This window comes from Styela clava, chromosome 2 (genome assembly GCF_964204865.1).
Source record: "Styela clava chromosome 2, kaStyClav1.hap1.2, whole genome shotgun sequence".
NCBI lineage: Eukaryota > Metazoa > Chordata > Ascidiacea > Stolidobranchia > Styelidae > Styela > Styela clava.
The window spans coordinates 11659153-11671541 of record NC_135251.1 but is presented as its reverse complement, the minus strand read 5'-3'; the positions used below and the strand labels follow the sequence as shown (position 1 = coordinate 11671541).

Genomic DNA, 12389 nt, shown 5'->3' with positions numbered 1-12389 from the left:
TGAAATAATGATGTATTAGTCAAATTGAAGTCCTGTTAGACCACTGTTTCTTAACCAATGTGCCATGGCCCACTGGTAAGCCTCAGAGCCATTTTGAGGCGGGCCACAAACATATTATAAATTACAAGGTTTGTTAATTGAAAAAATTGATTTGATAACAAAATCAGCTTCACGCGTCTTGAAAAACAAGATATCTATTTGCAAAACATGCCTCGCCGTAACCCACCCATTGTGGCGCAACAAATTCATTATACGGCAGTAACAGCTAGAAATGAGTATATATATATAGCAATTTGCTTGCACATTACATCAAAATTAAAAACAATATAACGAGAATGTCATGGCCTTCAATATTCGCCAGGCTCGAACTGAGAATACCATATAAAAAATTAACATAAAACGAATCCACGAGGACATTGTCTCATGAATATTAAACTAATATAATAAATTTTCTTCACTATCCGTCGGAAGAAATTTCATCCACTTCGTCTTTTTAGTTTTCAGCTTTTTAGTGACTTCAACCACATCAACACCCGTCGGAAGAAATTTCATCCACTTCTTCCTTTTAGTGTTCAGCTTTTTAGTGACTTCAACCACATCAACACCCGTCGGGAGAAATTTCATCCACTTCTTCCTTTTAGTGTTCAGCTTTTTAGTGACTTCAACCACATCAACACCCGTCGGGAGAAATTTCATCCACTTCTTCCTTTTAGTGTTCAGCTTTTTAGTGACCTCGGCCACCTCACCACCCGTCGGAAGAAATATCATCCACTTCTTCCTTTCAGTGTTCAGCTTTTTAGTGACTTCAACCACATCAACACCCGTCGGGAGAAATTTCATCCACTTCTTCCTTTTAGTGTTCAGCTTTTTAGTGACTTCAACCACATCAACACCCGTCGGGAGAAATTTCATCCACTTCTTCCTTTTAGTGTTCAGCTTTTTAGTGACTTCAACCACATCAACACCAGTCGGAAGAAATTTCATCTACTTCTTCCTTTCAGTGTTCAGCTTTTTAGTGACTTCAACTATCTCATTATTCGTCGGAAGAAATTTCATTCACGTCTTCCTTTTAGTGTTCAGCATTTTTAGTGACCTCAGCCACCTCACCACCTGTAGTAGAAAAATTTCATCCACTTCTTCCTTTTAGTGTTCATCTTTTTAGTGACTTCAACCGCTTCAACCACCTCATTATTCGTCGGAAGAAATTTCATCCACTTCTTTCTTTTAGTGTTCAGCTTTTTTGAGTGACTTCAACCACCTCATTATTCGTCGGAAGAAATTTCATCCACTTCTTCCTTTTAGTGTTCAGCTTTTTAGTGGTTTCAGCCACCTCGGAAGAAATTTCTTCCACTGCCTCGTTTTAGTGTTCAGCCTTTTAGTGTTTTTCAATTTTTCACCTTTGGGAACACTTCAACTTCCGTTTTTCCGCCACTTCATCCGTTTCTTCCTTCAGCCTTTTAGTGTTGTCCCTAATGTACACACAAAAAGCAATCCTTGCGAATCAATAAGCAACAACTACCGTCAAAACACGGCAGCAAGTCACATGAGAGCGAGGCAAGATTAGACTTGTCCAGCGAGAGTCGATTGCAACATGTGTGGACATCTGGAATTTTCCATTTGTAGTTTCACTTTAGGGAAATCCCCAATGATAGTATATAATGCCAATTTTCGAACTTACAATCTAACTTATTGATAGTTCAAATTCATATTTTATTTTTTAAACTACATATTATCTTTCCAGTGGCAGCACCAATTTATGGACAAGTGGAAGCGATTTAGAAACAGAAGGATCTTGGAAATGGGGAAATGGGACAGCGATAGATATCAATGATGATAATTGGTAAATTCATCCTGTTTACTAACATTGATATTCCCGGATAGTAGGTGAAACAAATAAATGATTTCTAAGAAATAAACACTAGGCGCAATTTGTGCAGTAACTATTGTTTTAGTGAGTCTTTTGTATAATGAATATAGTGATGGAATAACCTAAATCATCTGCTTAACAATGAGAGGGATTTGTAATTTTCTAAAGATGACAGGTTCACTTGTTTTTGGAAAAATGTTTTTCATTTTTGAGGTATTTCGCAACAACCAAACATAATGTGCATTACTCACAGACATATTTTTGTTCGGATTACTCAGTTTGTATATTTATTGTGTTTCACGAAGAAATAAATGACCAGGCCCTGAAATGAGTCAAATAAATGGACGTAACAAAATCAATGAATCCTTATTGAGGTTTACTTTGATTTATTGTCGTATTATATTTTCAGGAAAATATGGTCGCCAGGTGCAGAGGAACCAAGTGGAGGCAGAAAAGAAAACTGTTTGCTAAAATACGCAAGTGAAAAGTTTAAATGGGTTGATGTTGAATGTACTGGACTTGCTGGATATATTTGTCAGCGAGGTGATTGATCTGGAATCGAGAGTGGCACAGTGATTACAATTTTATATGTGTTCAATGGCTATTAAATTTCTATGTGCCGTCGCCATTTTGGTCAAGTAGAATCTCAAATCAGTCCGCAAGATATAGCCCGATTTGAGAACCACTGTTATAGAACATTTTCATTGCAAAAAAATAATTGATCATTTATTACCGGATAAGAGCACTGGCATAATTATAGATGGTTATGTTCATCTTCCACAAAAACGTTTTGCAATTTTTATTGTAAATAAATTTATGAATTAAATCGTTGAAATTCGAATAAAACAAAAAAACTGATGGAAATTCCCACATCCTCGATTTCCACTGGATTGCGAAATGTATATTTTCATTTTTAGTAAAATGTAAAACCTTCGCTATAAAATCAAGAATGAATGAATGTCTGCAAAACATATTTAAAAGAAACGGAATCGTAAAACTAGCGTCAATTCGATACTACAAGCGTTTACAACTACTCATTGAAACGGTCAACCCATAGTGAAACTAACGCTCCAACCCACCTATACAGTCTCTTTTTTGCGGCCATTTTATTATATTCCAGTGATGTTATACTGTGGCAATATCGGAATAAGTCATTAAGGCGTCATCTTAAGAGCTTTGTGGAAACTTTGCATGAATAGCAATATAATATTAATTAATTCATTGGCGGATGTGTCTGTCTAATTCGAACTTGAAACCGACTAAAATACACAACACTCTGATAGTAACACTGCCTACTCTGAACCACCAAGACAACAAGTTTTGTATAAATGAACGCTTATGCAAATGCCGAATTATTATAATTATTAGCTGCGCGCCATCTCATAAAAAAATATTGCAGGTATCGAGAATTTGGTATAATTCCATTCAATAAACAATTTTTAGCACTGCAACTTGAAAATAAAATTAGAATTTATTGAAGTATTTTATTGTTCTAAAACAGATATATCATCTGGTGATTGCGGTAAAGATGTTTGTTCAGGCAAGGGAACATGCAAAGTCTATGGAAAGCGATACAATTGCACGTGTGATGTCGGATATTTTGGGACAAAATGCGAAAAAGGTCATTCTTGATACATTTCTTTTTAGTTTAACATTGTTATATTGAAAACATAATAATTCATTTTCTCATTAGAACATTTGGTGACGAGGATATTCTTAGTCTGCAGCAGTGATACTTGATTAAATCAATTGATAAGCATAATTTTCACTTGAAGTATTCACCTTTCAGCACTCTGCAGTGAATATATTGTGAACTTTTTTGCTTTTCGCTTTAGTTTAGAGAGTTTTTAGAGATTTTTGCTTTTGACATGTCCTGACAGAAGAAAGTGCGCTTCGGCAGAAAACCAAGTGAGTGATTGACAATTTCGCGACAACCAATGCAAGTCTGTTTCCAACGCCCTGGAGACTGGAGTTCAATTGGGAAATATTACGAAAATAAAATTTACTAACAGTTTAGGATGCGCGAAACTAACTACCTTTCGTTGCTCTATATGCTTTTGCTCAGGTGGATCCGTATGTGAATTACGCAAGGATGCTGTCGCAAGAGTATAAATGGCTATTCTATTCAATTCAAGAGTCTTGCTGCACACGAACACAAATATAATTCCATAACGTTTCGTCTGACCGAGGTCAGACTTCTTCAGACAAGCATTTTACAACTATAACAAGAAACGCAAATGCATGCACATAAATATTGGTTTCAAATGTTGAGTCTGTTTGCGATAGAGAGATATAAACAAAATCGGGACAGTGGCAGAACAATAGGAAAGCTAAATTTGATTTGAAATCATTAGATATACCACGGTGTAGTGAGTAATAATTAAAAAGAAAATTAAACAATTTCATGCTTGCTGTTATCCCGTAACTCCGACCGTGGTATCGCCATGACTGTGGGTCATGGCTACAATGTAAGGAAATGACTTAAACCGCGAAATAGAAATCAAGTGTGAGTGACAATGAAATGTAATGTTCAAATTAGCATAAATTGTGAATTTATCCATCTCTTAAATTCATCCCTAGAAGAATTAATGTTTTGAATTTGTTAATAAAATAGGTTTCTTTCGTGTGCCGGTATATTTGATCTCGATATAGTTTTTCTATCCCGATTACCAGGCCGTTGATGGAATGGCCTGATTGATTGGTATGTTTGCCAATTGCAAGATCTTCGTTTTTTTGATTGATGCTGTTCTGTATTTTAAATGTCTGCCTGTTTCGCCGATGTACTGCATGCCGCACTTTATACAGGTTGTCAGGTATCTGACATTTTCCGGAGTGCACGTTATTCTTTGATTGATGATCATTTGAAGTCTTGTGATGCTGCTAGTGCTTGTTTTAGTTTCCTCTGAATATTTGCAGGTGAATCATGATTTCCTGTTGCATTTATAGAAACCTGATTTTACTTCTCTTGGTGATTCCGGTTTTCAACTTGACCCGAACTAGTCTGTTCCGTGATGTCGGGCACTTTCTATATGCAATTTTGGGGTTTTACACAAAGCATCCTTGATTTCTTAACATTCTGTTCCAAATTAATGTAGATAAATTAAACGATAAGGTTCTGTGTCTTCTCTGTGAAAGCATTAAATGCATTCCAAAAAAATTGTTATGTTTTATGTTTTATGAGTGCGGACTTTGAATTGGGCCAAAATGTTATTTTGCGGTTCAGATTGAGACAAATATCAATTATTTTGTATCTTTTTCTTTGTGAGCCATTCATCAATCTTTTGACTTTTTCAGTAAATGCGAAACAAAACGGAGTCAATTCTTTAATAAAAATATTTAGGGTATTATAAATACCTCATATTTATTAAGGTTACTTTTTTTAGAAACGCTCTTTATATCGACAACTTTGACAATCGTAAAACTGAAACGAGGTGAAAGTACAAAAATCACTTTGCAGATAGAATCATACCTTGGAAACGTGAATGTTACAGTTGAAAATGAAAAAATGCCATGATTTACACAAACAAAACACTCGGGATCGGCAATGAAAATCCCTCAACCACATTGACAATTGATGTCGGCCCCATCACTGTTCCGTCATCGATAATCACCTACACGTGTGTGGCATTCGCGCTGAGTAAACCATCATATTTGAGAACTGTTACCATAGATATCATTGAAACAGGTAAGTTAGTGCTTCATAGCATATTTTTATTTGGGTGCTCTGAAAAGGTGTGCTTTTAAAGCTTAAGGTTTGCTTTTAAAGCTCTGATAAACAAGCTTACAATCACAGAAAAATTTGATGAGAATATCTGCTTATATTTTGGAAAATAAAAACCCCAGGCGTGGCGTAAATAAGTGCAAAACTCATGCAAAACAAGTACAATGTTTATGCTTGTAGATTGATAAAAAAGAACATTCCAGATTATGAATTGTATTCCATGATTCGATCAAAGGTTCACGCAAAATTTTTAAAGAATGGTTAAATATTGGCTGAATGTATAACTCAAAATCAAATAGAATGCACACTCTGCTAACTTCAGCTGAAACGCTATTTCTACCGAAAACTTTGAACATGTTTATAACTCACTAATTTGCTTTTTTGTCCTCAATAACAATACAGATGAATGCGATTTATTACCTTGTAAAACCAGAGAAAAATGCACGTATTCTTTAACGGCTCCATATTATAATTGTACCTGTCGAGCGGCTTACATTGGAACATCATGTGAAGGTATATAGGACCTTACCACGTGTTTTTATGCGTTTTGATTGTTTTGTCAGTTTGTCTCATCAATATGGATGTCTAAATAGGCAAATCGATATTTTATTAAAAAATTCTATCGATAAATCCAAAATTTTGAGATTACACATGAAAAAAAAATGAATTTTGTATATAATAATGTAATTCTGCAAAATATCAAATCGTATAAAACCGGTATTTGGCCAATCAAAATCGAAAGAACGAAAATACCAAACATTCAAGTAGAAATTGTTAAATGAAACTTGTTTTCAATTTTCTGCAGAAAGAAGATTCATTATCAACACCGCTGAAAATTGCAAATATCACATCAACCTTCACGACGAAAAATCCTTCGCTGATGCGAACTCAACTTGTAAAGAGCTTGGGGGAGCGGTCGCAATGATGAAAACAACAGAAATACAAAACTTGGTCGAAAGTCAAATAATAGCACAATATGGAGCCAATGGAACAACACTTGAGTTTTGGATTGGTGGATACAAAGTTAATAATTCGTGGATATGGGATGATGGCACAGCTGTGTCTATAATAGAAAAAAATTCAAAATGGCAGGGCACTCTCGACGGTAAAACAGGCAATATGTTTCTTAGCTCTTATCTCAATAAACAAAGGAACCGTATGCATTGGTTTGCCACTGGAAAAAATACAAAGATTGGTTACATATGTGAGGTAGCAGGTATGATTTAAAATATTTTGCCGTCATATTGCTTTTCAAAATTATTCTTTTATAATATTATGCCATTCTATGCAAAGGATAGCGCATGTTACACAGTTTGTTAGGAAAACGATTCAATATTTGTCAAACGAGATTGAAATACTCATCAGTCAAATAATTGCGAAAACAGAATTTTTGAATATATATATGATAAAATTCAAATCTAAATGATCGAGCATTTTTGAACATTTTGCTTCGCTAAATTATAAACACAGAAAACGAAGGGATAATATTAAATATAAGAAAACAATTAGTAAATTTTTTTTGTACATATGAGTGACTAATCGCGATGGAACTGCTTAATGACTTGACACTAAACTTAAAAAGTAGCAATTTTAATTCACAATCACTGATTTTTTCTTCAATTTCTTATATCTTGATGTAATTTCCATAAATTTTTATAGAAGAGGCCCTTAGTTCCGGCTCATCACGCGTTTTCAGTAGAAATTTCCATTAACATTTATTCATTCAAGTTCAAATATAATGTGTGTTTTTCTTTCTTGCCATACACGTTTATTCTCATGAAAATAATGCAACAATATAAATGTATTTTGTTTTTCAGTCACTGATATATGTTCCCCATCTCCCTGTATGTATTCCGGAACTTGCGTATTTGTTGGGTGTCAAAAGATCTGTAAATGTTTAAAAGGGTTTGACGGAAAATATTGTGAGATCGGTATGTATGAAAGTGAATTTAATTCAAATTTATTTTTGGAATGGAGGTGAACAGTCAAACTTAAATCCAGGATTGCTTCAATATACAAGTTTAGATGAAATCAATAATAATTCTATATATCGTTATATATGTCATGTCGAATAGTTCTGTACTTCTTTGCGAATACATGCTGTTAATGGAAAATGTCCCTGAATTTCCAACTAACGTAGAAATGTTAATTTCACTTTATTCGCATACATGCAATTTATTCCAACATTTTATGAAGCCGGCGTAATTCTGAAGAAAACTGAAATTTTGTTTACATTCCAGCTCCAATTAAAATATCAACCTCCAAGAAAAACTTCGCAATTAACTTGGGAGAAATCGTTACTGTACAACTGAATGAATATTTAGAGTAGTCGAGGTCCAGTGAGAATACAAACCTACAATGATGCTAATTTCACTAATGCGATTTATACTAGAAGAAATGTTGTTAAAGACGAAACAAAATGATGCGGGATAGACTAATCTTCATTTACCGCACATACTAATTAATAAAAATCTAAAAGATTTATTATTAACGTTATTCGTGTAACACAGGCAATGATTAAAAAACTAAATATTCATAAAATTTTAATGTTTCAGGAACCAACTCAACGATTGTCATTTCTGTCACTTGTGTTGGAATTGGAATTGCTCTGGCAGTGATTGCTTTTTGGATAATTAGAAAGTATGGATTTTTTTTATTTCTATTATTTCTGATATATTTTCACCCTGTGTTTGAAGAGTTGTTTATATTTAGGATACAAATGCTTTCAGTGCCACACAACCATTGGTAAATGTAAAATACCTAATTGTTGGTCCACCACTCATCAGTATATTCATCTATTGGAAATTCAATAACGGGAATTGGTTAATACGGATTTGAAAAAGCAAAAGGCTAATCCACTTTTTATTTTAAAAACATTGTAGCCCAATTTGCACTTTTATAACATGTGGAATACAATATCAGAATTAAAAACATTTTGCCACATTTAAATCGCACCATTTCATATTGCTGGAGCATTTCCAGCTCTACAGTCAAGATAACGAACGTGTAAGTGTTTTTTACGTTCAAATGTTATGGTTTTGGTTTCGCGCTATTTCTTATCTGATGAAAATAAATTCTGGACGTATTCATACTTTTAAAGTTTTTTCTATATTTTTCAAAGATGTTCCGTCTTTTTCTAGAATGAGAAACAGAAACGTGGAAACACAATCCCAACAACCATCCAACGATATTTCTATTGTTAGTCCTTATGAAACCACATTTGTATCATCACCATCAAGTTCTAAGCCAAATGAACTCGAATCCCCATATACCTACGACAACGATACAACATGTTACCAAGAACCAACACCAACTATCAATGAAACTGATAATACCGTGAAAACTTAGGAAAATATAAATTCTTAGGAGTGTTAAATCGAGTAACGTGACTACGGCGAAGTGAGTTCGAAAATTTAAAAGGGCTTCTGTCATTTGATATCGGAACTGAATATTTATTTGGTGTCAATATTAATTTTAATATTTAAGTACCAGACTTTTAAAATGCATTAAACAAAAAATGAGTGTTTTCGTTGCCGTTTATGTTATTTCAAGCCACTCCTTGACTAAACATGAAACTGTGGTCGTGCTTTCTGTGTTTTCTTCTTTATTTTAACCAAGAACTAAATTGTGTGTGTATCAAATGTTTTTCAAATTGTAATATCTTGTAGAGTGTATGAAGTTTTTGGTTGAAATGAAAACATTCAATAAAGATTGATTTTTGTTATGTGCATACTCTGTTTTTCCCAAGTTTTTTTATCAAATTCAAATAAGTGTATATTTAATATACAACTATGGCTACTTTTATATAAAGAAGTTAAAGATTGTTTTTAAATCTAAATACCGTATTTGTTTGCGTGTATTATGACGGACTAAAAGTTTTTCCTATACTTTCAAAAGCGTTTTTTTAGCGTGCAAGATCATTTATTGAAGACCATTCCAATATATTGACGTGATGGTATACTTACTTTATTGAAGAGTACGAAGTTATGACGCATTCATACAAAATCTTATTTGTGGCAATACAAAAACGTACATCAATTCTGATTCAAATTATTAACCCCAATTAGAGATGAAAACAATTGAATTATACAAGAATATGATGAAGGCGTATAACATAGTATTATTGCTATCTGCTATTGCGCATTTGAATTAACAAGCTCGTGTTTTGAGCATTCTCCAATTCAATTACCTTCTACCAGTAAAAACAAATTTCCCGAATTTTTGTACTTAATTCTATATTCTCTTAACATTATCATAAATATATTACTTCTAGTTGAACTTATAGCATGGAAAATTTATGGAACATTTTCGTTTTGAATTTAATGAATATTGCTCAAGAAAATTAGTAGTGAGTTAGAAACCCAGGGAACATCGTTTGTGCGCGTAGGATTATGCATGACAACGTTGGTCCCAAGCAGGAACAAATTTTCTCAAAATAAAAACGCGTGACAACGATGGGCAACGAGGCGGCCCATCGTTGTCAACCTTTTTATTTTCCTTTTATTTACGTTTTTTTTTTTTTCAATTTTTTTTTTTGGCTTTTTTTATTCCGTTTTTTCACAACTATTTTTTTATTTTACTTTTATTTTAAGTTTTTTATTTTATATATATTTTTTTCAATTTAACGCGTGACAACGATGGGCCACCATACTATAGGATAACGTTAATAATAAAGATAGCACAATGTAACAATTGCGGTCATGATGACCGCATTTGATAAATAGATTATTCAAATGCAAGAGAATAAATGATGCGCATTCCTGTCGTTCACGAACAAAATTACTGTAACCTGGGATTTGGGAGGCAAGTGTTATTTGATTGATTTTATTTTGTATTCCAGATAGGAAACGGAAATTCCAATGGCAACAGTCGTCGTGATTACCCATTTGTTGAAATTGCCGACTTTTTCACCGTTGATGGTTTTTCTGTTGCGCAAAATATTCAGTTCAAGACTATTAAGAGAATTAAAAATGTCTTGCAATATCAATTTAATATATAATATAATTAATTTAATTATATATTAAGAAAAACAGCGATCGTGGTCATTTGATTAATTTGAGTCACTTAAGATTATTTTTAGGAAATCACCATTTGCAAAATTCCAAGGTCGGTCATAAAATCCCACGAGTACAATTCATTACGATAAAGTAAAAGCATTGCAACTTTGAAATAATGCGGCGATATGGCGCAGCACAAACACATATTTGGGAACCGCTGGGATTTGCTATAGTTTCCGATCCGATGAAAAATAACGAAATTTTTGGGATTTACCAGGTCAAAAATAGAGCTTTGAAAACGAAATTTATGATGTTCTGCATTATATTTTGTACTATATATATATATATATATCTTATGACACCGCTTATTTCTTACAATAATCACTTCCTCATTTTCAGTCGCTAATTGGATTTAATTTTTAGTTCGTATTTAGTCTCTCGTTTCAGATGACCACACAATGAGGAGTTTTGCACACTTCACGCACAGTTCCAAGGAAATCCATTTCTCGACGTCCGCATAATACAGGGATAATTCCCTGTAATATAGTTTACCGATATATTTCCTGATGTTCACGTCTTAAATACCCATGACATGCTGAAGTAACTATCAGCGATTTCAACTCAACCAACCAACCCCCCCAAGTGGGCCGGATAAAACACTAAAGTCGGCCGGATCCGGCCCGCGGGCCGTAATTTGCCCACCCCTGTGTTAGGCTGTAAATTTGACACTTGACAACATATTAATAATTTAGGGGTCGAATCTTGTCCCTTTTGATATTTTTAAAAGACTTGAAAGGTTGCTAATATCGTGCGCGATTGCATTTTGTTACAATCGCCGATTGTTTTCGTCAGCGTGGCGTGTTTTTTTAAACCCCAACATCTTTACGTCGGTGTTTATTCTCCCTAAATCAAATTTCCTACGGCATATACATATATTTTTCCACAATGACGATGATAATTACTCTTTTGTTGTGTAGGGGAAGTATGAGTTTAATGTAAAAACATTGTTACCATATTATAGTCATTGCTTGAACGGCGACGAGAGGCTGAAATATTTAATAAAGTGGTAAATCCGCAACTCAAATTCTTTGATTGAAAAGCGGCATTATGAAATATTAAAACTTAAAACGGAGGATAACACTATAAGTTTTGTTTCAACAGACTCACTACAGATTAAAGCGTTTTCAGACATTGTAAATCCCAAAATTTGGTGTTATGTTAGGTTTTCTTTGGTTATTCATCGTAGTAATTGAAATCGAAACACAATCAATTATGCGCGCGATGTACCTTTTATTCATTCTGAGACTACCGACGGAGCCGCATGCAATAACATAAGTTTTAATCGTTCGTATTTGCCTAGACCTTGTGATTTTTTAGTAATCCTTTATTTTAGCAATCCTATTAGTAATCTCTAATCAAACGTGAGTAACGATAAGCACAATTAAATTATTATGACAAGACATTTTAAAGGTTGCTCGCAATGGCCATGAAATATTTTACGCAACAGAAATCTCGTTATCCGCTGAAAAAGTTTTTTTTTAATCGCGAAGAATGTTGCGCAAAAATTTCCGATTCCAATTTTGAACCCTTCTCCCTCTTAAGAATCCTGGCTGCGCTCCTTTGTATAAATAATGTCATTTCTGACTTCCGCCTCTTTGCCATATTTCGAGGCTATATTGTTGTTGCATTTTATTAAAGCTGTTATTGCTTCTTTGAACAATTACAAAATTAGCAAAGTCAGTATTTTGAAAAGTAATAGAATAGCACGCGGAGCCTCTAGGTTCCCCCGGCACGGAGCACTTTG

General features: G+C 33.9%; 1 protein-coding gene across 2 annotated transcripts; it reads left to right on the top strand.

The window, feature by feature from the left end:
* Positions 1-1730: 1730 nt before the first annotated feature.
* LOC120335603 (uncharacterized) lies at positions 1731-9311 on the top strand. 2 transcript variants are annotated; one of them, XM_078110003.1, is made up of 9 exons: positions 1731-1840; positions 2277-2410; positions 3369-3488; positions 5251-5552; positions 5991-6101; positions 6394-6804; positions 7406-7519; positions 8144-8228; positions 8729-9311. In XM_078110003.1, the coding sequence occupies exons 4-9, from the start codon at positions 5378-5380 to the stop codon at positions 8934-8936; spliced, it is 1104 nt and encodes a 367-aa protein (XP_077966129.1). In that variant the 5' UTR covers positions 1731-1840; positions 2277-2410; positions 3369-3488; positions 5251-5377; the 3' UTR covers positions 8937-9311. The 2 variants fall into 2 exon arrangements, with proteins under 2 accessions (XP_077966129.1, XP_077966130.1); XM_078110004.1 differs by having other exon boundaries at positions 2277-2439.
* The last annotated feature ends 3078 nt before the right edge of the window (positions 9312-12389 follow it).